This window comes from Schistocerca nitens, chromosome 4, assembly GCF_023898315.1.
Source record: "Schistocerca nitens isolate TAMUIC-IGC-003100 chromosome 4, iqSchNite1.1, whole genome shotgun sequence".
NCBI classification, from domain to species: Eukaryota; Metazoa; Arthropoda; class Insecta; order Orthoptera; family Acrididae; genus Schistocerca; species Schistocerca nitens.
The window spans coordinates 891,034,878-891,059,947 of NC_064617.1; the positions used below are offsets into that span (position 1 = coordinate 891,034,878).

A 25,070-nucleotide genomic window follows, 5' to 3' on the forward strand; every position below is an offset into this window, starting at 1 on the left:
TTTCACGTTCAAGAAATTGTTCACATATGAGAATCTTGCAAACATATCATTTGACTATTGGACAGACTTTCATATGGATGACATAGTAATAAGCATCCCTGGTGTAGAGAACAACAGAAAGATTTGAAAGCAAATAAATCACCACGTCTGGATGGAATCCCAATTTGGTTTTAAAAAGAGCACTTTACAGCAGTGGCCCCTTACCTAGGCTGCATTTATCGTTAATCTCTCACCCAGCACAAAGTCCCAAGTGGCTGGAAAAAAGCGCAAACAGCTCCAGTATATAGTAAGGGTAAAAGAATGGACCACCAAAATTACAGACCAAGAACCCTAACTTCAGTTTTCTGCAGAATCCTTGAACATATCCTCTGTTCGCATATACTGAACTTCCTTGAGACTAAGAAGCTTATGTCCACAAATCAGCACGGTTTTAAAAAGCATCACTCATGTGAAACTCAACTTGCCCTTTTCTCAGATGATATACTGTGAACTATGGATGAAGGGCAACAGAAAGATTCCATATTTCTATATTTCTGGGAAGCATTTGACATGGTGCCCCAGTGCAGGATGTTAAAGAAGGTACGAGCAGATGGAATAAGTTCACAGATATGTGAATGGCTCAAAGACGTCTTACGTAATAGAACCTAGTATGTCGTCCTCGACAGCGAGTGTTCATCAGAGACAAGGGTATCATCATGGGTGCCCCAGGGAAGTGCGATAGGACTGCTGCTGTTATCTATATACATAAATGATTTATCAGACAGGGTGGTCAACAATCTGTGGCTGTTAGCTGATGAAGCTTTGGTGTACGGTAAGGTGTCCAAGTTGAATGACTGTAGGAAGATGCAAGACGACTTAGACAAAATTTCCAGATGGTGCAATGAATCACAGCTGTCTCTAAAAGTAGAAAAATGTAATTTAATGCAGATGTGTAGGAAAAATAAAATCGTTATGTTCGGATACAGTAATAGTATTGTCCTGCTTGATACAATCCCATCATTTAAATATCTGTGTGTAATGTTGCAAAGCAATACGTTATGGAACGAGCATGTGATGAAAGTGGTTGGAAGGTGAATGGTCGACTGTGGTTTATTGAGAGAGTTTTGGGGAAGTATGGTTCATGTGTAAAGGAGACCACTTATAGGATGCTAGAGCAATCTGTTCTTGGGTACTGCTCGAGTGTTTGGGAACCACACCAGGTTGGATTAAAGGAAGACTATGAAGCAATTCAGAGGAGGGGTGCTAGATTTGAATGATGTGATGTGTGATGAATGGCAGCTAGCTCTAAATGTGGAAAAATGTAAATTATGTGGATGAGAAGGAAGGAAAAACCTGTAATGTTCAGATACAGTATTACTAGTGTCCTGCTTGACACAGTCAAGTAGTTTAAATGTCTGGGTGTAACACTGAAAAGCTATATGAAATGAAAAGAGCAAGCAAGAACTGTGGTAGGGAAGGTGAATGGTCGACTTCGGTTTATTGGGAGAATTTTAGAAAAAAGGGTGGTTCGCCTGTAAAGGAGATGGCATATAGGATGCTGGTGTGAGCTATTCTTGAGTAATGAGTTTGTGATCTGCACCAGGTCAGATTGAAGGAAGACATTGAAGCAATTCAGAGACTGACTGCTATATTTGTTACCGGTAGGTTTGAACAACACATAAGTATTATGGAGATGCTTTGAGTACTCAAATGGGGATCTCTGGAGCGAAGGCGACATTCTTTTTGAGAAACACTACTGAGAAAATTTAGAGAACTGCCTTTTAAAGCTGACAGCCAAACGATTCTACTGCCTCGAACATACATTGCGCTTAAGGACCAAGAAGATAAGATACGAGAAATTAGGGCTCATACAAAGGCATATATACAGTCATTTCTCCCTTGCTCTATTTGCGAGTGGAACAAGAAAGAAAATGAGTAGTAGAAGTATACACTGTATGATACCTTGCAGAGTACCTATGTAGATGTACATCGAGGACTAGTTTACAGTATACTTGTGCACTTTCTTCTTCTTTGTTTTGTAGTATTATATCTGTATTGTGTGTTAGCAGTTTATAAGCTATTAATGTCAGTCATTTGTTATTTTTGCTATATGGACACACCTTTTGAAGAAGGAAGGGGTATTGATGAGCATTCCTTTCCAGTAAGCAATGTAACAGTGAGGACAATCCAAAGAATAATTGTACTCATGATGTGACTACACGTTATTGAAGATGTGGGAATTGCAATCGTGAACCAACCACTGAACTCCGGAGTGTTGTTTTCCAAACACCCGCATGTATTGCTGACTATTTATCACTGAATGCTAGGACTAACTTTCGAGGTATGGAAAGTTAGAAATGAGATTTGCAGACTACAAGAGATATTCAGGAAAAGTTACTGTTAATTCAACTAGGATGGTACAAATGGATACAATTCATGCAAGGTACAACTGTTCAGAGGTGAGCCTGATGCCACACAGTACCACGGACAAGTGTAGGAACTTACCAACACTTTGAATCCAGAATTGTCATACTTCTTTGATGAGCTAATCACAGAAGGACATATTTCTACAGAACACATGTTCGGGCATATGCAAAATTTTTGAAAACAACATAATTGGACTGATATTACTATAAGCATTTCTATTATTAGTGCAACTGTGTTTCTTGTAGTAAGTTGTATTGTGCGCTACATATGCTTGAGGTGTAAAGCTGCCAATCCTTTAGACCTACCATCACATCAGATCTCCATAGACTAACCTGGCTCTACAAAAAAGGTGTATAGGGACCACAATAACAAATTAATGGGCAACTATCCGTCTGAGACGAAGCAAATGAAGCAGTCAAACAAAGCTTTTTTCATATTTTCATGATGACGATTTTGAATTTGTATGATTTATATTAAAGTTGAAATCTGCTAACAAAAATCTCGTTGTAGTCTTTACTGAATTGGTAGAGACTTTGGTGAATAAAGGACACCTGGTTGAATCAACTTTCACTCAAAGTAATGACCATATTATGAAAAGGATAGGTTGCTGCTCAATACACAAAACCACTGTCTCTAGCCACAGAAACTACTAATTGCCTCATAGGAGATGCAAGATTTGTGTAGAACGAAGCAAGGCAAGATGTGGGAAGGTGGCAAGAACTGTCATGAAGAGAGTGATGTAGGACTTCATTTTACAAAATGCTTCAAAATTTTTCATTCTACAGTAAATTTAACTAAAAAGTTATCAATAAAGAACAATATTTTCAAATAGTTTTATTTTTAGTATCACCTTGTATTCTTATGTCCATTTACAGGCTGTATATGCAGACAAGGAAAATAAATTCCCGGACTTCCCGGTTAAAAATACACTTTCTCCCGGGTGAAAACACGCTTTTTCCATGTTAAGTGACAATATCTTTTCCCTCAGAACTGCAAAACTTATCAATCCTTTGAATGGTTATGGTTGTATACATGAGCATTGAATTTCCCGGCACTTTAGAAAACGAAACTCAAGGAAAAAGACATGTTTTGGAAATATCTTTGATGTGCAGCATCATGCACGCTGCGTATTTTTGTATTACGAAATCAAACACCACAAGTTACTTTCCGAATCATTGAAATCGAGATTGCGATGTGCTTTTGTAAGCCAGTCATAGCTCATGTCATGAGATCTCGCCAGCTGATGACAGCGTATATTCAGAGCATGGGACACGTGATGTCAGCCAACAGCAACATCACTGTTAAGTAGCACGAACACCCAAATAGGGAAAGTTAATAGTTTAAATTAATATACATAGTGTTGCTACAAGAAAAACAAAGCTTTCACATATAATATTGGTCTCTAAGGTTTAAGCTGCAAGAGAAGCTAAGCTTTCGCATATAATGTTGACCTTTTTTGCGCGTGTTACACTTTCAGATATATCACACAAATGTGCCAGTAAAATTTTTAATAATGACAAAAATGTCTGATCTTCAGGGTTTGAAATTCTTCTAAATGGCTCATCATCAAAGAGTTGATTTTTAAATGAGAGTCAAATGCTCTGTGATTTAAGAAATTCATGGTGCATTCTCGCACATAGTTCAACTTCCGTAAAAGGATATTTACTTTGAAAGTAACTCTTTTCAAACCACCATTCGCAATATTTTTCCGCGACCTGTTAGAAATAGGTTCGTTTCAGCAGTTGCCACAAAGCGCAGACAACACGCGACATCGCACATGCGTAGCTACCATGACGTAGCCCGTATGTACGTACGTGTAAAACACGTAAAGATCATACATTATGTCATACAAGAAACAAGACATCAGAGGATACTCAAAGAGCATCAGAATTTCGTGAACCATACTAAAATATGCACATTTAAAGTGTATACTTGAAGTGCAGATTCGTATGCCCAGATTTCCAATGAAGTAGACCTCGACCTGATATTAAGCTTTTCAGTGTGATTTTCGGGTCGTAAATTTTCTTGGAGCACCAGTAATCTACTATATCATGTTTGGTTTTTTATTATGGCATAATGCCATACGTGCTAGAAGATGAAAACGTGCACTTGAAATGCAGCAAACCGTTGAAACTAGCCAGTACTGTGGAATGAAACATTTTGTTTCAAATAAATTGACTGTCTCTGCGGAAAAGGCTAATAAAAGTCAAATTTCTTTAGCAAACAGACAAAAATAACTTCATTGTTCTGCGAGGTGATTAATGCTTGATTGTCAGGAAGATGGAAATAAAATAAAATCTGAAACTAAAAACCTATGTTAGCCTTCCGTAATTATGTGAATTATTTTAATTCACTTGATAGCTCTCGGCCACAGATATCCATTTTGTTTTCATTTGATGTGAGAGTAAATGAAGGGGAAACAGCAAAATCACTAAATGTAAACACGGGTCACGTGGAGACTACCCACTATAACTCAGACTGCTCTGCGCATCAGCCCCGGATCTACAATATTTGCTAACTGAGTCAGTACTTAAAAAAAAAAAAAAAAAAAAAAAAAAAAAAAAAAAATCGAATTTTCAAAAATATGTTCATCTTGTAGCGCACATCTTTTTGAAAAGTCTGAAACATAAAACATGTGTTCCGAGGAAATGTAAGACATGTTATTTGGTCTTAAGTGTGCCAAAGTGCAGTGTCACGGCTCTTCATACAACATTCTTCTATCGCACATCACTATTTCGCTCTGTGGAATTCAAACATGTATATTTTGTAATGGATGCCATCAAACTATACTCAGGACAGTGTAAATTGAAATGTCATGTGGTGCTTCTCCTGCTCCCAGTCGGCTGGTTTGACAGCCTGCCACTTAAAAAAATATCTCGCATTTAATAGCGGATGGAATTATTTCTAATCGGGAGAACAAGAACTCTTCAGAAAATGTGCACTCTTTACTGCCTACTAGCTAATAACTTGATGTTTTGTGTGACATAAAATTAAATATAGGATACATAAAACCAATAAAGACAAGAGACAAGCAAAAAAGTATACATTTCTTCAATCCTTAGCTCCTAGCATTTGTTTCTCTCTATTCTTGCTACAGATTTACATGGCGTGCTTTCATTTCTGCGAAAGAATCTATTACCTCATCAAAGTTCGTCAAACATTTTTCTACATGAAAAAATCGAAATGTTGTTATCTAATACTGAAAAAGCTGTTAATACAAATAATACCCAAGACTGGTGTGGTTTCTCGATCTGATTACATCTATTTTGTCACTGTTTGCTAGATAAAACAAAATAGGCCTTTCTAATATTGTAGCAATTTTGTAACTCCACCGAATAAATGAGACTGTTTTGGCACAAATGGTCATCAAATAAATGGTCATTTTTATAACACGACAGAATATAATTCACGAAGTACCAATATCAAAACCCTATTAGGCCTACTACAAGCAAACAGATTTATGTTAGGAATTAATTTCACATTTCATTCATACACACCAGTTTCTCAAGCACGAGATCGAAAAGTAGGCTAGTATGACAAAATTTTTATATAAATTTGAAATCATTTTATTGTTCCATAATTTGTGTGATGTCCCCATTTCTTCTCCTTCCTCGTTCTAACAAACAATCATCACCAATTCTGTAGCTATTCCTGCCATTGTCAAAATTTGTTTGCTGGTTAACTTCACTAACCCTGCCGAAATCACAGGTTTAGTTATCCCGCGATTATTCTCCCGTTAGGCGTTATTACGTGTTTGTACATGTTTTCCGCGTTACTTCCAGAACAGAACTTAAGCGGCTGCTAGCCGGGGACTCTACAACTGGTCCTTACTAGTGTAGTGATCTGGCCAAAAACTTTCTTTCAAAATTTCATTTTCTTGGGTACACCGAGAAGATAATACGTAATCTTTCTCACCTGTTATTCCTGTTAGTTGTTTATTTCCATTCTGGTGGTCTTAATCTATGGATTTCACTAGTAATTATAACAACGCTGATCATTCGCAAACCCAATCAACCCTATAAATGGAAATGTCATGTGACTAGGGCCAAGTCTTCCGATTTGACGCCACTTTAGTGAATTGCGCATTGATGGGGAAGAAATGATGATGATTAGGACAACACAACACCCAGTTCCTGAGCAGAGAAAATCTCCAACCCAGCCGGGAATCGAACCCAGGGTCTTAGGATTGACATTCTGTCGCGCTGACCACTCAGCTACCGGGGATGGACATCAATCACATAATCAGACAGCGATTGCCATCTGCTTAGCTTTTATAGCCCCGTCCCCTTCTGTCTGCGGAAGTTTATTTTTAGATACGATGAGGATTCTCCTGACAGAGACATCACGTACACTATGCAACATTCAAAAACCAACTTATGATTCATTCAGAAATAAACTTTAAATGGCCAAGAAGACTAGTGCTCTCTTGAAGGAAACAGGGATGCCCGATAAGATCATCAGACAACTACGGGAAAAAGCGCCAGTGCCACCTAGACTGTATGGTCTGCCTAAAATACACAAGGAGGGCGTGCCCCTACGTCCAATTGTCAGTAATATTGGGGCACCTACGTACACAACAGCCAAGTACTTGAAAGGTCTCCTGTCTCCATATGTGGGGAAATGTATTCACCACATTCGCAACTCAGAAGATTTCCTGCAACGCCTCAAGCAACTGCACGTCACAGATTCGGACATCATGGTTAGTTTTGATGTGGTATCGCTGTTCACCAGGGTCCCACTGAAGGACTCACTAGAACTGATTGCAGAGAAATTTGACGGTGCTCTGTTGGACCTGTTCAGTCATACACTGACATCCACGTATTTCCTGTACAGAAACCAATATTACGAGCAAACTGAAGGTGTAGCCATGGGCAGCCCACTGTCCCCTGTGGTTGCCAACATGTTTATGGAGAGTTTTGAGGAGAGGGCATTGGAGACAGCCACATTTAAACCCACATGCTTCTTTAGGTATGTGGATGACACCTTCGTGATCTGGCCACATGAGGAAAGCAGATGGATCAATTGGCCACAGTGTGTACCGAAAACCAACACACACTGATTTATATCTGCAGGCCAGCAGCTGTCACCACCCTGCACAGAAGAATGGGGTTCTGAAGACTTTGGTCCACAGAGCACAGGCCCTGTCAGACCAAGAGAATCTACCTATAGAGATAGAACATCTCAAAACAGTTTTCTCCAAGAATGGATACACGGACAGACAAATTGAGAGGGCACTCCAACCAGCCACTACACCACAGGTTCCTGAAGAAGACCAAGATGAAGCAAAGAAGGTGGCATACCTGCCCTATGCTGGCTCTATTTCTGCCAGAATCAGTAGGATCCTCCGTAAACACAATATCAAGTGTGTTTTCTGTCCATCCAACAAGATCGGGGGACTGCTGGGGAGTGTCAAAGACGACCTGGGATTACGAAAACCAGGGATTTACAATATACCTTGTCAATGTGGCATGTCCTACATTGGCCAGACGACCAGAACTGTGGAGATCAGGTGCAAAGAACATCAGAGGCACACTAGATTAAGACAGGTGACTAAGTCAGCCATCGCTGAACACTGTCTAGAACTAGATCATGCCATGAAGTATGAGGATACCAAGATTCTAGCACAAACACCCAGATTTTGGGACAGTATTATAAGAGAATCGATAGAAATTAAAATGGCTGACGATCTTATGAACCGTGACACACGGTACCAACTAAGCAGAGCATGGGATCCGGCTCTGGAATTGTTAAAGGAGCAACGGGGCCAGCTGCAACACTACACAAACAGAAGAACCAGAGACATGGAGATGGAAAACGAGCCCCTGACGGACTGCCAGGCGCACCAGACCGAAGATGGAACGCCCAGAAGTGGGACTGGTGGGCGCGGACCGCAGAGGGGACATCTAGAGCCGCAGCGGACGAAAAACGGAGCGGCAACGCTCCAACAGGTCGTGGTGAGCGGGCGTGGACCGCAGGGGGAACGCTTGGTACCCCAGACCGTAGATGAAACCCCCAGGAGCGGGTTTGGTGGGCGCGGACCGCATAGGGAACACGTAGAACCGCAGCGGACCGAAAACGGAGCAGCCGCGCTCCAGCAGGTCGCAGGGAATGGGCGCGGACCACAGAGGAAGTGCCTGCAGCCGTTGGTGGAGGGGGAAGGCCATAGGCATAAATACTGGACCAGGTCCACTCGAGGAGCAGTCTCAGGTCGCACCTGATGAAGGTTACGAGCTACGTGACCGAAATATCGTGAAAGTACGACGCTGATATCCGGCAGAACACCCGACAACCCAAGATGTCAACTTTAAATGTGTTCAGAAATGTTCAAAAACCAACAGGGATGCGTTTCAAAATCATACAAATAATCGATAGATCAACGTGCGCTGGATGCTAGGCTCTTTGCGAAACAAGAATATGAATTTGGCACCCCGTTTTCCCGGCAGCATCTACTACTCAAACATGACTCAACTGTGCATGCACATGACCCCGTTCGTAACTGCTAAAATGAATCTAATGTAAACAGCTGTGACTTCACGCTCATCATCGGAAGCAATTTGTTGTTATGAAGCATTGCATAGTCTTCCTAAAGCCTTTGACACGTTTTGCTGTTGGCAAATACTTTCATGAGCACTGTGTGCCATTGCTGTGTATGGTGCATTTCCTTTGCAATTTAAGTTATTTTTGTTTTTCCTCTCGTTTATGTTTTATTGTTGAAGTATTATTCTGCAGTAGCAGGATACAGTAATACCCTTTGTTAGAGTATCGATTATTACCAGTCAAAATTACAAAAATTTAACAGAAAATTAAAACAATAAAAATTTCCCGGGTTTTTCCCGGTTTTCCCCCAGACGAAAAATTTCCCGAGTTTTTCTGGGATCTCCCGGGCCTTATACACCCTGATTAGGAAACAAAAAATGAAAAAAATTGGGAAATAACACATTTTCATTCCAATATAAAAAATATTGTCACTGATGTAACTTTATGTTTCTTTGCAGAATTTCATAAAAAAAAGACCCCTCTTGTGAATGCAATAAACTGATCTAAGTTCTATGCACCAGAGCCTACTACACAAAATTCAGAAAATCTGTGAAGACACAGAGTCTCAATCAGTTGAATGATGCTCAAACTGCCCACACCTCAAAGTGTTAAAAAGCAATTACATTTTTCTACACAACAAACACTTTCTTCCTAAAAGAAGAGTTGCCCCTAAATACGATCAGGTAAGACATTAACGAATGAAAAGTCAACTTTTAGAAATTTTATCTCTGAAGGCTGTTATTCATAATGCAAAAGTTATAGAGAATTGACATTTAATAAGATGAATAAAATGATTGCTAGTTCAGGTTCTTACCAACAAACACCTGAAAATTCCTCATACATACATTATTGCTAATGGTGTGGTCAGGCCTTAGGCAGTACTAAATAGCATGTATTGCACTTTATCTAAATTCAATGACCGTATATGTGCACAGAACCAGTTATTAATTTTGAAAAAAAAAAATAAATAAATAAATAAATAAAAAAAAATGTTATTTATGTTTTCAAGTTTTTAACAAGAGTTGAACCAGTATCAATTCCTGTGATTATTCCCCATTCTGTGTATGTTGCTTAAGTGTCTACATTTCCTAGATTTCTTAATGTGAATCACTGCTTTGTTTTCATGAGACAGGGATGAGAAATAGTTTATAGCAAGATCTCTGATGCCATAATACTTGAGTTTCTGCAAGAGAAACTTTGTGATCTGGACAACCAAAGGCTTTTCACAAGAGAGACAAAATACCATCTGGCAATATTGAAAGTTTTGTATAATCTGATCTATGAATTGAAAAAGTCACATTCTGTGGATAGATCCTTTTGAAATCCAAATTGATACTAAGAATCTTATTTTGGGATAGGTGTGTTTTGTTTGTGCGTACAGTTTGTCACATATTATCACCAATTCATGCAATTTGCAAGACCTGTTATAGAGAATTGACATTTAATAAGATGAATAAAATGATTGCTAGTTCAGGTTCTTACCAACAAACACCTGAAAATTCCTCATACATACATTATTGCTAATGGTGTGGTCAGGCCTTAGGCAGTACTAAATAGCATGTATTGCACTTTATCTAAATTCAATGACCGTATATGTGCACAGAACCAGTTATTAATTTTGAAAAAAAAAAAAATAAATAAATAAATAAAAAAAAAATGTTATTTATGTTTTCAAGTTTTTAACAAGAGTTGAACCAGTATCAATTCCTGTGATTATTCCCCATTCTGTGTATGTTGCTTAAGTGTCTACATTTCCTAGATTTCTTAATGTGAATCACTGCTTTGTTTTCATGAGACAGGGATGAGAAATAGTTTATAGCAAGATCTCTGATGCCATAATACTTGAGTTTCTGCAAGAGAAACTTTGTGATCTGGACAACCAAAGGCTTTTCACAAGAGAGACAAAATACCATCTGGCAATATTGAAAGTTTTGTATAATCTGATCTATGAATTGAAAAAGTCACATTCTGTGGATAGATCCTTTTGAAATCCAAATTGATACTAAGAATCTTATTTTGGGATAGGTGTGTTTTGTTTGTGCGTACAGTTTGTCACATATTATCACCAATTCATGCAATTTGCAAGACCTGTTATCTCTAATAACCATCATATTTGCTTCTAAATGCACATACACAAAGACACACAAAATCCAGGGTCATTTGAATGCTTTAAAAATATTGATTACCTTCAATGTATTATCAAGACGATATCCATCGAAGCTAGTAATAAAGGAATAAACCTTTGCTGGATCATACTGGCACATTAACTGAATGTATTGCTCAACTAATTGTGGCTCAAGGGTCAGGTCGTCCTTCAGATGACTTAAGTTTGCATGTGAATCCCTGAAAATAAATGTCATCCAATTTGTAATGATCAAGTAACTGTTCCAATATTTCAGATCAGGCTTTTCATGACAATGCATCAGTGACTGATAGAACACATCTAATCTGCAATTTACAGAAAATACCTATTGCTTTACCAGAAAAATATAAGCCGGAGAGTTACCTGAAATCAAACAAACCATGGAGGAACTGATACAAGACCTCTGGTTCAAGGTCAAGTTTTCTTAATATCTTTGGAATTGTCTGAGGTAAATGCAAGACTATAATTTGAGCGGTCTTTACAGCATCAATGTCCAACAGTTCCTGCCAAACAGAAAACAATTCCATCATCATCATCAGTAATTATTACATAGGAGATACAGAACTTAAGAACTAAATGTGACTGCAAACTAAACTGGTAGAATAACAATAACCTAACAAGAGTTTTTGTTAATATTATAAAGATGTAGAATGAATGGCCAATACTTGCCTTCAGAAGATGCAACTCCAAGAACTGCAAATAGAAACACTTTAAATAGAAAATAAGAATCCTAGCTTTTTGAACTACACAACTTCTTCAGGAACCAAAAGGGTTTGGTCAGGGCAGATATAAATGGGGCACAGTCATATAGAGAGGAACCCATCTGTTGTGAGGATGAAGAGGTAAAGATGGAGAAAAAGGAACCAGAGAAAGTGAAAGACAGTAGATAAGCAAGCACTGTACTGGCTTCAGTTTAGGATGACAGTCGGCACAGAGTTAGAACCGAGGATGAATTGTAAGAGGAAGAGAAAATGAAAAGTGGAAAGAATAATGGAATAGAAGGAAAGGGAGAGTGGAAAAGAGGGGTTGGGGTGACAGGGGAGAGGGAGGGGGGATGGGGGGAGTGAGAGTGGGAGTGGGGGGGGCGAGGGTGTGGAGGGGGCGAGTGGAAAAGAGGGGTTGGGGTGACAGGGGAGAGGGAGGGGGGATGGGGGGGAGTGAGAGTGGGAGTGGGAGGGCGAGGGGATCGGGGAGTGGGGATCGGGGAGTGGGGATCGGGGAGTGGGAGTGGGAAAGATATTAAAATAAGTCAGTAAATAATAAAATTGCAATGACTGCCATGTAGGAAAAGGGATGTGGGCTTATGCTAACCAGAGGTTATATCCAAGAAGCTGTTCCATGAAAGTATACACCAAAGAGTTGGGTCTTATCTTTGGAGTTCAGGGGAATTATGACTCAGCAGAAGAATCCAAATAGCTTGTATGGTATAGCAGTTTCTGCGTCATACTGTAGACCATCCACAAGGTGACCAATCCTTTTGAGTCTATTCATGCATTTGGCCAGATTGGCAGGTCCTTAGATGGAAAATTATGCAATGAACACATACCTCATTGTAAACAACACAAATAATTTGATATGCTGCTCTGCATTTAATGTTACTTTATTCATGATGGGGATGTGGTAGTAGACGGGTGCACAGGGCAGATTTTATAGCAGGACAGTTGGAGGAGTAAGAATCTTGGGGTAGGGATGGGGGGTCCGTGAACGTCACATGGTTTGGCAAGGGTATTGTGGAGATAAGAAGAGCAATGGAAGGCAAACTTGGGTGATGTGGAGAGGATATAAGGCAGATATGGTCTCATTTCACGGCTTCATTTGAGAAAGTTACATCCCTTACACATTAATCTATTGAGGCTTTCAAGGTCTGAATGATACTGGGTTATGGGAGAGTGGCAGCTATACTGGTTGAAGCTTTGGCGGAGGGAACTAACCACGAGATTTGTTCTTGAACAAGATCAGTAATGTAACTGTGGGTGAGTAAATTAAGAGAGGTTACTGGTGCAGGTGCTAAGGTATTTGGTACAGGGGCAGACATATTTTACCAGAGATGTCTGGGCTGTAGGGAAGGTTGTGTTTGACAAGGAAGAGAGTGACAGTAGTTGAATTGTAGATACTGTAGGCTGTTGATGAGCTGGTTCGATTGGATTGGAATTATAGGGTTAGAGAGACCAAACTGCAAGGTCACGTCCCTTTATCCTATGTGTGTCAAGTCAGGAAGAGTCCTCGGACAGGAAGGACACAGAAGACAAACCCTGATGAATCTGATTGTAACTGAGAATAAAATATATTAAAAAAAACAATGGGACGGAAGCAAGTTGAAGTGAGAGAGGGATAGGAGGGTGATGTTCAGTGAATTGCTCCTCTCAGAAAGCAGCTGGAGGCCCCAGGGCATTTTATGCAATGGGAGACACATACACTGCATCCGATCAGAATTTCCCACCCTCCATTACCGCATGAAAACTAGCAATGCAGACAACTTGATTAAATCTCAGAAAAGAGAACAATGACGACAAGACAGAAAACCAACGAAAGATTTAAAAGAATACAAAGAATTAAAAAGGTGGGAGGGGCAGGAGTCACGTCAGACCATGAAGCAAGAGCAACCTTGGGGGCCTTGTGTCAGAGCATGCAATAAGGCACCCCTCCAATCCCTCAAGCAGCCGAAGAGGCCAACATGCCTTACCTCAATAAGAGAAGTAGAAACCACCTTCACGGGTAAAACTTAACACCAGATCAGTCACTTTGACATCACCTGCTATCACCAGAGGCAGCCTGTCATCAGGATTAAGATTTCACCATAAGGTGGCCAAATTAGAGCAGTCCAGTAGGATGTGGGCCACTGTCAGATAGGCATCACACTGACAGTGGGGTGGAAACTCATGTCGCACGATGTGGCTATAGATCAGCCAAGTGTGACCTTTGTTAAGATGACAGAGAACACTAGATTATCTGCAAGAAGCATTAAGGGAAGACTGCCATATGGTTGCGGTCCCCTTTATTGCTAGCATTTGTTTGGAGAAACCAAGGCACACTAATCCATGTTCCAAGCCCTCAACAACTGATGGCATAGAGCCAACCAAAAGTCCGGTTCCAGTATACCCACCTCCAAAGTCAGCAACCTGGTAGCCAACTTGGCAAACTGGTCAGCACCTTCATTCCTTGAGATCCAACATGACCTGGGGTTGACACAAAGATGACTGAATATTCAGCTTGAAGGAGATCCTCTATAGTCATGGACAATGGATTCCAACAGTAGCACTGGTTGATAGCCTGAAGACCACTCGGAGTTATGCATGTTAAGAATGTCTCACTGGTGTGAGAATGAATGACTCAGGGCTCGAGTGATGGCCACCAATTCTGCAGTAAATACAATGCATCCATTTTGCAGGGAGCATAGTTCACTGCATCTTGCATGTGTGTTGGCAAAATGGGTTTATCTGTCTATTATAGAGCTGTCAGTGTACACCACTGTGAACCCAGAAATGGATCAATAAAGGCCAGGAACAGGAAGCCAAAAACCCTGGGGTCAACAGAATCTTTCAATCCACAGGATAGGTCAAGACAGACCGAAGGACAGGTTACACGCTGTGAGGGTGTATGTGATTGCTCTCCAACAAGATGTGAGAAAGGGGGAAGATGGAGTTCAGAGCAGATGGTGTATACAAACTATGATAGTGACTCCAGTCCTGGGCCTATGTTGTGAGAGTTTGATCCCACTACCAGGATAAAGCATGCAATAGTTCAGATGCACAGGGGAGCAGCAAATGTGCATCCTGTAATTGAGCAGCACTTGGCGCCTATTACGAGTCTCCGCAAATAGCCTGTTCACATGGCTAGCCTGAAAAGCACCTGTTGCAAGTCAGACCCTACAATGGTGTATCGGGTCCAGCATCCACAATACTGAAGGTGGTGATGGGCAATATACCAGACTTCCCCTAATCAAGATAGGACAGGATCAGAGATTTGTAACGCCACAGAAGTGTAGAGCAGTCTGCACCTCAGCTGGTGTTACTAAGGCAGTGAAGAGTATTAAGCTGTGGCCAGCACGTTTGCTTAAGTTGGGGAAGCACTGAAGACCAGTCTGGCTGAAAACTGGAAACCAGGGATAAAAGCCCACACAGTGCATTTCGTATGGCACCCTGCACTCAGCATTCAGCAACACCCACAGTGGAGGAGCAATAGTACATTCAAAAAACCTAAGGATGACACCGTAGGCCTCACAGCTGCAGCTAGACCACTGATGGCCACCAGAAAAAGGGGAACACTCAGTGAGGAGCCCGGCAGGATCCCATTCTTTTGTACATGGGGGGTTCTGTAGGAAGTACCAACTTGAATCCAGAACACACAGAGTAACAAGAAGTTCCCAACAAAAGTCATGAGTGGGCCTCCGAGACCCCACCGACAGAGTAATGAAGATAGTGATTATACCATATGGCGCTGTAAGCCTTTTTCAAGTTGAAGAAGACACTGATAAGGGAAAAAGTTGACTGAATGGCAGACTACAGGCAGACCAAACTGTTGGCAGTAGAATGACCTTTATGAAAACTGCCTTGGGACAGAGCAAAAAGATCTCAAGACTCAAGGTACCAACACAACTGCTGGCTCACCATACGTTCGAGCAACTTGCAGAGAACAATATTTAGACTAATTGGGTGATCACTGTCCATCACAAGGAGGTGTTTATCCAGTTTCAGTACCAGAACGATCATGAGATAGGAATTCACCCTTGCTCCAGACATGGTTAGAAATGGCAAGGATGGGTGTTGGTAATCCACCGATTGGTGTTAGTGTATTTGGCTGTGGATGTAATCTGGCCCTCGAGCCATGTAAGTGCACAGCACTAAGGCACTAAGGAATTCCCATTCACTGAAAGGGCATTATATGGCTCTATATTATATGTAGTGACAGGAAAGTGAATTCGCTCCATCCACCATTTGAGGACATAAAATGCAGGCTGAGATTTCTCAGACACGCAGGCTTGAGCAACGTGTTTGATGATAGCATGTGGGTCAGTGTATACAATACCATTCAGGGAGACACCTGATACACATGTGGGAGGACTGTTGTCCACAGAGGCACTGACCCTTTGTCAAAACCTGTGAAGGAGGGGAACGTGGTCCAGTTGTAGTAACACTCTGTTCCCAGCATCCTTCTTTCTGTTGTTTTATTAGGCAGTGGACCCAGGCATAGAGCCATTTAAGGCAATGACGTTCTCCATCGATGGATGTTGCTTATGATGTAGGAGAGCCTCTCTGTGATCTCTAATAGCCATGGCGATTTCTTAAGTCCACCGTTGTCCACATTGTCTTCCGATGGAGGTATGCCAAGGTGTAGGAGATGATTAAGTCTGCAGCTGATAGAATGGCTATACTCTGGCCAACCCCATCGATATCTCCACATGGTGGGATGCTAAGGGTGACGGCAGAGGCAAAAGCATCCCAGTCAACACTGTTGAGAGCTCATCTGCATGGACACCCAGGTAAGTGATGCTGATTGAGGGGCAGGACAATCAGAAAATAGCTGCTGGTACACAGGTTGTCACGGACTCACCAATGGCTGGAAGGGAGAAGATTAGGGTTGCAAATGGGACGATTAAAGGCCAAATAAGATCCATATGCCACACTGAAGGGTGTGTGGGCACTAGCATTCAAGAGACAGACCAAGCTCTGTGAGCAATGTTTCAATAGCTGTACCACGGCCAACGGCTGTAGTTCCATGTTGCAGATGGTTGCTGGTGTTGAAGTCATCCAAAAAGAGGAAAGGCGGGAGGAGCTCAGAAATCACAGCAGACAATACAGTCTGAAACACTTCAAAATCAGGAGAGAGATACACATTACAAACGGTAAAAATCCAGAGGCATCCTCACACAAACAGCTAAGGCCTACAAAGTCACAAAGAGCGCACTTGTCTGCTGTAGACAGAGTCCATGACAACCTGTGTAACAGCAATTATTTCTATTGTGTTGGGTTTTTGGTGTAGCACCTCTGCCAGAAACGAAGGATGCAAAGACAGAAAGGCACAAAAAGTGGAATGTACACCACAGTGGGTCACCTTCCCAGCACAATTTGTGAAAGGCAGAGGGAGAAAAACAGAAGAATAGGCTTGCAATAGAAAAGGGAACTGGTGCTGCATGGTTGGTTGGTCATGGTGATCAAGCACATTCTCACAAGAATGAGATGTGAGCCCCTCGGGGGGGGGGGGGGGATTGGTTTGATGTGCATTGAAGTTTGTTGCAAGTCTTTGGAAGATGGAGGTCAACTTCCAGGAAGGGGCTAACGCTGAAGACTTGGAGAAATCTGGGTGAATTTAAGGTGGGAAATGTATTAAGCTATTGGTGGAGGAGGAGTAGTTCTTTCTTTACAGTGAATCAAGATCACAAAGATACTGTCAATGAACTTGTACCAAGACTGTGTAAACTGCTTCCGAGATTAAAAATTCCATTTATTTACTATTAAAAACAGTCTTGATCACGATTTATTTATCAAGGTGACCGGTTTCGAGCACTACTGTGGTCATCTTCAGACCATTGAGTAGGAACCTCTTTCTGTTGGAGAATCACTGAATTCCATCATGGCCATGAAAACATGGGAAAAAGGTGAAACATCCTGGTTCTCATAGCCATCCACTTCTGGGACCTGCCCTTCCATTCCAATCTTTCCCCAACAAATCCCTCTTTGTTCCCTGCAGACGGAACATATATTTCTGAAAAGCTAGGATTATTAGTTTTGATTTTGAGTGTTTCTATTGGTATTTAGAGCCAGCCTTTCTGTCTCTCTGTAAGTTTAACAAATTTCTTAAACGAATTTCCTGTTTTACACAGGCAAAAAGAACCTTCTTTGTTCGTTTTCTTCTGGGTGGGCTCTACAGCCACTATAAATGTGAGGAAAGACATCACCCCACTGGGCTGTATTTTACAACTGTACTTTACTCAGCAGAACTAGTTTTGGGCATGGTCCACTTTCAAATGCATCTAAAACATAACAACATACCATAATAAAAAGAAAGTTACAACCTAAAAGCCATACCACTACACTGGATGTATTGTTCATGCAAACATTCACTTTAAACTGGGCCATGCCTGAAACTAGTAGTGCTGAATGAAGCACAGTTTTAAAATACAACCTGGTGGAATGATGTCTTTATGCAAATCTTCATTGCAGTGAAAGACAATATTAACAAAATATAACATGATTAAAATTTCTAACAATTGAACTTAGCCACACTCAGTATTTAAAAATATTTGAGTGTAAATGCTAAAATGTGAAAGCATGAGGTCGGCATTATTGACAAAGCTGCATAAGGCTGGTTTGAAAAGGTGGTCTGGTCTATCATGGAGTTCATTCTGCCATGTACATTAGGTTTAGACATTTGCAGCACATTATTTTCTCTTCTTGTCACACCACTTGTTCTTATGACTTACGTTGTGCTAATTAGAGGTTGTCTGTGGTCTAGGCGTAGCATCTTTGATCAGTAATCAAAACATCCTCAGTTCCGTGTTTGAAACCAGCCACAACTTAAATCTTGATTAATAATTAGCATTGATGGCTGAAGACTTCTGGCATAAAAGTCTCCCTCATTCTGCCAACAGCCTCGTCAAAGAGGGTGGAGGAGTGGACAGAGAGTTTGGGCACTGTCTCAACCCTAGAGTGGGAAACTGCCCCTAAAGGCAGAAGACTCAGAAATGATCAATGGCCTGAGGATACAGAAGGCAATGGGAACTACTGCATTAAAGACACATAATGTGTATCCACAGGTCATGTGGCCTGTAAATGGAAAAGTGTCATGATGATCTTTCCATTAGAAAAAGATTCTGGAATAGTCCCCCATTTGGATCTCCAGGACAGGAAAAAAAATATTAATAACTAATGAAGTGATAACATTCTACAAGGCGGGGCCTGGAATGTCAGAAGCTTTAACATGGTAAGAAAGCCAGAAAATTTGAAAAGGTAAGTGCACAGGCTCAATGGAAATATAGTACGGGCTAATGAAGTGAATTGGAAATAGGATGAGGATTTCTGGTCAGATGAATATAGGATAATATCAACAGCAGCAGTAAGTGACATATTGGGAGTAGGATTCACTATGAATAGGAAGGTAGGGCACATTGTGTATTACTGTGAACAGTTCAGTGATACGGCTGTCCATAGAATTGACAGCAAATCAACACCAACAACGATAGTTTAGGTATATATGCCAATGTTGCAAGCTTTAGATGGAGAGCGAAAGAAAGTATATGAGGCTGTTGAAAGGGAGATGAAAATCTAAAAGTCATAGGCCTGGAATGTAGTTGTAGGAGAAGGAGTAGAAGAAATGGTTACAGGAGAATATGGGCTTGGGACAGGGAATGTGAGAGGACAAAGACTAATAGACTTCTGCAATAAATTTCAGCTAGTAATAGCGAATACTCTGCTTAAGAATCACAAGGGGAGGAGACATATTTGGAAAATGTTGGGTAATATGGGAAGATTTCAGTTAGATTGCATAATAGACAGAAATTCTGAAATCTGGATTGTAAGGCATACCCAAGAGCATATATAGACTCAGATCATGATGTAGTAGTGATGAAGAGTAGGCTGAAGTTTAAGACATTAGTCATGAAGAATCAATACGTACAGAAGTGGGATACAGAAGTACTAAGGATGACAAGATACATCTGAAGTTCTCTAAGGATTTAGAGACAGCAATAAGGAATAGCTCAGGAGGCAGTACAGTCGAAGAAGAATGGACATCTCTAAAAAGGTTCATCACAAAAGCTGGAAAGAAAAATATAGCTACATAGAAGAAACCATGGTAACAGAAGAAATACTTCTGTTGATCGATGAAAGAAGGATGTACAAAGATGTGAAGGAAATTTAGGAACACAGAAATACAAGTCACTGAGGAATAAAATACATAGAAAATGCAGGGAAGCTAAGACAAAATGGTTGCATGAAAAACATGAAGAAATTGGAAAGGAAATGATTGTCGAATGACTTCCGGCCGGAGCGGCCGTGCGGTTCTAGGCGCTACAGTCTGGAACCGAGCGACCGCTACGGTCGCAGGTTCGAATCCTGCCTCAGGCATGGATGTGTGTGATGTCCTTAGGTTTAATTAGTTCTAAGTTCTAGGCGACTGATGACCTCAGAAGTTAAGTCGCATAGTGCTCAGAGCCATTTGAACCATTTTTGTTGAATGACTGACTCAGCATATAGGAAAGTAAAAACATCCTTTGGTGACACTAAAAGGAAGTGTGGTAACATTAAGAAGGAGAGGGGGGACAGGTGCAAAGAGTACACTGAAAGCCTCTATGAGGGGGAAGATTTGTCTGATGTGATAGAAGAAGAAACAGGAGACGACTTAGAAGAGACAGGGGATCCAGTATCAGAATCAGAATTTAAAAGAGCTTTGAAGGACTTAAGATAGAATAAGGCAGAAGGAACAGATAACATTCCATAAGAATTTCTAAAATTGTTGGTGGAAGTGGCAACAAAACGACTATTGATATTGGTGTGTAGAACATACAAGTCTGGCAACATACCATGTGACTTTCAGAAAAAAAATCAGCCACACAATTCCGAAGACTGCAAGAGCTGACAAATGCAAGAATTATCACACAATCAGCTTAACAGAAAAAGAAAATTTAAGACATGTTGGATGACAATAAGTTTGGCTTTAGGAAAGGTAAAGTCACCAGAGAGGCAATTCTGATGTTGCAGCTGATAATAGAAGCAAGACTAAAGAAAAACCGAGGGACATTCAGAACACTGTCAACCTGGAAAAAACATTTGACAATGTTGAATGGTCCAAGGTGTTTGAAATTCTGAGAAAAACATGGGTAAGCTATAGGGAGAGCTGGAGAGATGGGAAATATACAATATATACCAGAGTACAGAGTGGACGGCCAAGAATGAAGTGCTTGGATTAAAAAGGATGTAAGACGGATTTAGTCTTTCACCCCTACTGTTCAATCTGTACATCAAAGAATCAATGATGGAAATAAAAGAAAATTCAAGGTGAAAGGATATCAGTGATACGATATACTGATAACATTGCTATCCTGAGTGAAAGTGAAGCAGACTTATGTTATCTGCTGAATGGAATGAACAGTCTAATGAGAACAGACTATGGATTGAGGGTTAATCGAAGAAAGACAAAAGCAATGAGAAGTAGCAGAAATGAGAACAGCGAGAAACTTAACATCAAGATTGATGGTCACAAAGTAGATAAAGTTAAGGAATTCTACTACCTGAGCATCAAAGTAAACAATGTCGGGCAGGGCAAGGAGTACATCAAAAGCCAACTAGCACTGACAAAAATGGCATTCCTGGCCAAGAGGAGTCTACTAGTATAAAACATAGACCTTAATTTGAGGAAGAAGTTTCTGAGAAACAATGTTTGGAGCACAGCACCATAAGGTAGTGAAACATGGACTATGGGAAAACAAGGAAAGAAATCAATCTATGTATTTGAGATGTGGTGCTACAGATGATGTTAAAAATTAGGTTGACTGATAAGGTAAGGAATAAGGAGGTTCTGTGCAGAACCAGAGATGAAAGGAATATGTGGAAAAGACAACAAGGACAAGGGACAGGGTGATAGGACATCTGTTATGACATTAGGGAATGACTTCCACAATACTAGAGGGAGCTGTAGAGGGCACAAGCTATAGAGGAAGACAGCTACTGGAATACATCCAGCAAATAATTGAGGACATAGGTTGCAAGTGCTAGGTTGCAAGTGCTAGGTTGCAAGTGCTAGGTTGCAAGTGCTAGGTTGCAAGTGCTAGGTTGCAAGTGCTACTCTGAGATGAAGAGGTTGGCAAATAAGAGAAATTTGTGGCGGGCTGCTTCAAACCAGTCAGAAGATGGATGAAAAAAAAAAGTTACTAAAGGGAAGTAAAGGTGGAAAATTTGCAATTGGTTATCCCAGTGCCTTTGTAGCTGAGTTAAGTTAAAGAAATGAGAATGGACTAACATTGCTTGTATCTCCATGTCAGACGACAGAGAAACACTAAGAACGATCACGTAGTTAACTCAGTCAAAGATACATTGCCACCTAGCCAGACTATTCTCATAATCACAATAAAATGAACACCATAAATTAATATTAACAATATTTATGGCAATGGGGGAAGTGTTTATAACAAGCAACAGAGAGAAAAATGTAGTGGGCTGCCACACACAAATTTAAAAACAATTTTCATCTTAAGTTTTTGGAACTTCTCAAAAATATTGTTTACAGCTATATTGTTGAATTTGTGCATTGATAACTCTGGTCCAAAAAACTGAAATATAGTTCAAGGGAAAATTAAATAGGTCTCACCTTTATATTATCCACCACCTGGGCTTCTACTTTACTCCTTTCAGCAGTGTTATTGTACAACAAAAGAATATTGCGCAAATATGAAAACACCTGCGGTTTACGGAGTGGGTCCCATAGGTAACACTGCAGAATCTTGTCGTATTCATGTCTTTGTTCATACAATAGCTCACATACACGGTAGCTGACAATACAATAAATTATGTTAGTCATCAAACTGACATCACAGGCACTTCAGAAATTACGTATGTCTACTTAAATCAAGTCAGAAAAAAAGATTTTTCACAAGGAGAAAATTAAGTGGAACCTGTTAAACTATATACTACAGTTCATTAAGAAAAGGTGATGTCTATGAGCTGAAGAAAGAATGTACAACAGCTACCTGAGCAACTGACACAGTGACGCTTAAATGGACATGCAGAATGGCATAAAAGTGATAGATATATTGTTCTTGAATGAGTAATTAAAAGCATAAGACACCTGCATAACGAAAATACAAAACAATAAATACTATGATATAACACAAACCTCACAACATGCTCAGGAATGAAATAAAACGAACATGAATTCAACGACCTCTACCACGCTATTTGAATTATGTCTGTTAGTATATCTGGTTTCTGTTTAGTTAAAGATAGAACTCTGTGTGGTAAACTGACATTGCTACTGCTTTTTACTCTTACGTCATTGATTCAAAATGCTCAAATATTAATGCAAATTCCTCTTGTTGATGCTAATCAGCAGGCTTTGGTTACTGCTATCTAGTCATCAACTTCAATATATTTTTGTTACTTCCTAACACATCTCCACATTAACTGTCATACATCACAACCACCATATTCCTATTCCAAGATTTCAAAATTTTTAAGTTTCTGTTTCACTTCTTTCTTGCTCCTATTTTGATTATTGTTTGTCCACCCATTAATGGTTATGCAAGTGGAATTATGTCTAATCAAATGCAGACACAAATGTCAATAATTATAAAATATTGTAATTTTTAAACAAATTTATTCAGTTTTTATGTTTATGAAACAATTAGTCAACTAGAATGAGATTTTCACTCTGCAGCGGAGTGTGCGCTGATATGAAACTTCCTGGCAGATTAAAACTGTGTGCCCGACCAAGACTCGAACTTGGGACCTTTGCCTTTCGCGGGCAAGTGCTCTACCATCTGAGCTACCGAAGCACGACTCACGCCCGGTACTCACAGCTTTACTTCTGCCAGTATCTCGTCTCCTACCTTCCAAACTTTACAGAAGCTCTCCTGCTCTCCGCAGAATCCTTTCTTTCAGGAGTGCTAGTTCTGCAAGGTTCGCAGGAGAGCTTCTGTAAAGTTTGGAAGGTAGGAGACGAGATACTGGCAGAAGTAAAGCTGTGAGTACCGGGCGTGAGTCGTGCTTCGGTAGTTCAGTTGGTAGAGCACTTGCCCGCGAAAGGCAAAGGTCCCGAGTTCGAGTCTCGGTCGGGCACACAGTTTTAATCTGCCAGGAAGTTTCATATCAGCGCACACTCCGCTGCAGAGTGAAAATCTAATTCTGGAAACATCCCCCAGGCTGTGGCTAAGCCATGTCTCCGCAGTATCCTTTCTTTCAGGAGTGCTAGTTCTGCAAGGCCGCAGGAGAGCTTCTGTAAAGTTTGGAAGGTAGGAGACGAGATACTGGCAGAAGTAAAGCTGTGAGTACCGGGCGTGAGTCGTGCTTCGGTAGCTCAGATGGTAGAACACTTGCCTGCGAAAGGCAAAGGTCCCGAGTTCAAGTCTCGGTCGGGCACACAGTTTTAATCTGCCAGGAAGTTTCAATTAGTCAACTGCTTGCAATGTCACAACATTATGCACACAATGATTTAGTGGAATAATGAGGTAAACATCTCTACGTTATATGCATTTCTGTTAAGTGCAAGCAGAAGGAAAAATTAAGATAATCTCTATTGCACTCTCCCATTAGACGATATTTATAACTGTTAATGTGGTATCCACAATTAGTAAAGGCAAGACTGAACTCAAAAGTTGATATGATCACTGTAGTGCTCCTGTTACCCATGTCCCAACTGATATACAGTACACACTTGACTTCCTCTGACCTTTGAACTAATTTAACTACCCAACTGCAGGGTGTACTACAGTTTAATACACACTCCACGCCATTGTGCAACTTGACATTTTACAATTTCTAGGACTGACAGAAATGGATCCCAGACTACTACTATGTATCACTTCTTGTAATGTTCAAAATTCATATCCTGCTGCTGGTTCCTCATGTGAGGAAAGTAGAAGTCATAGTGTGTGAATAAAGAGGATGGGAAAAATTTCATAGTCCAGAGTAGCTGCCTGAAGTGAAGAACTTGCTGACACATTTTGCAGTGAACTTATTTGGACAACATCCAGTGCTGCTTGGGTCTGACCCTTTGTATCAATATGCAACCCATTATTTTCTATTAATTGACCCCTACAGAGATAATCTGCCAACAATGCACTATGGCAGTTCTAAAGGACACTAAAGAGACTTTCGGAAATTATGTTTGTTTCCCTTTCTTTGGCAGCAGTGATGTTGAGTGCTCCCGTTGCTTGCTCGGCTGCTTAGAATTGTCACAACAATTAATACAGCATGCATCCATGGTGATCAGATGTTCAAAAAAGGTCATCACACTGGCCAAGCCATAACCTTTTTATGTTGTCACTTATTGTGGT

The 25,070-nt window shown here is 40.6% G+C and overlaps 1 protein-coding gene across 1 annotated transcript in view; it reads right to left on the reverse strand.

Annotated features, from left to right (window-relative positions):
• LOC126252008 (vacuolar protein sorting-associated protein 8 homolog) overlaps positions 1-25,070 on the reverse strand; it is a 208,484-nt gene that overhangs the window by 45,895 nt on the left and 137,519 nt on the right. The window contains exons 16-18 of the mRNA XM_049952792.1: positions 22,388-22,568; positions 11,450-11,589; positions 11,130-11,286 (exon numbers count right to left, since the gene is read on the reverse strand). Of these exons, the coding sequence (XP_049808749.1) occupies positions 11,130-11,286; positions 11,450-11,589; positions 22,388-22,568 (478 nt within the window). The remainder of the gene's footprint in view (positions 1-11,129; positions 11,287-11,449; positions 11,590-22,387; positions 22,569-25,070) is intronic.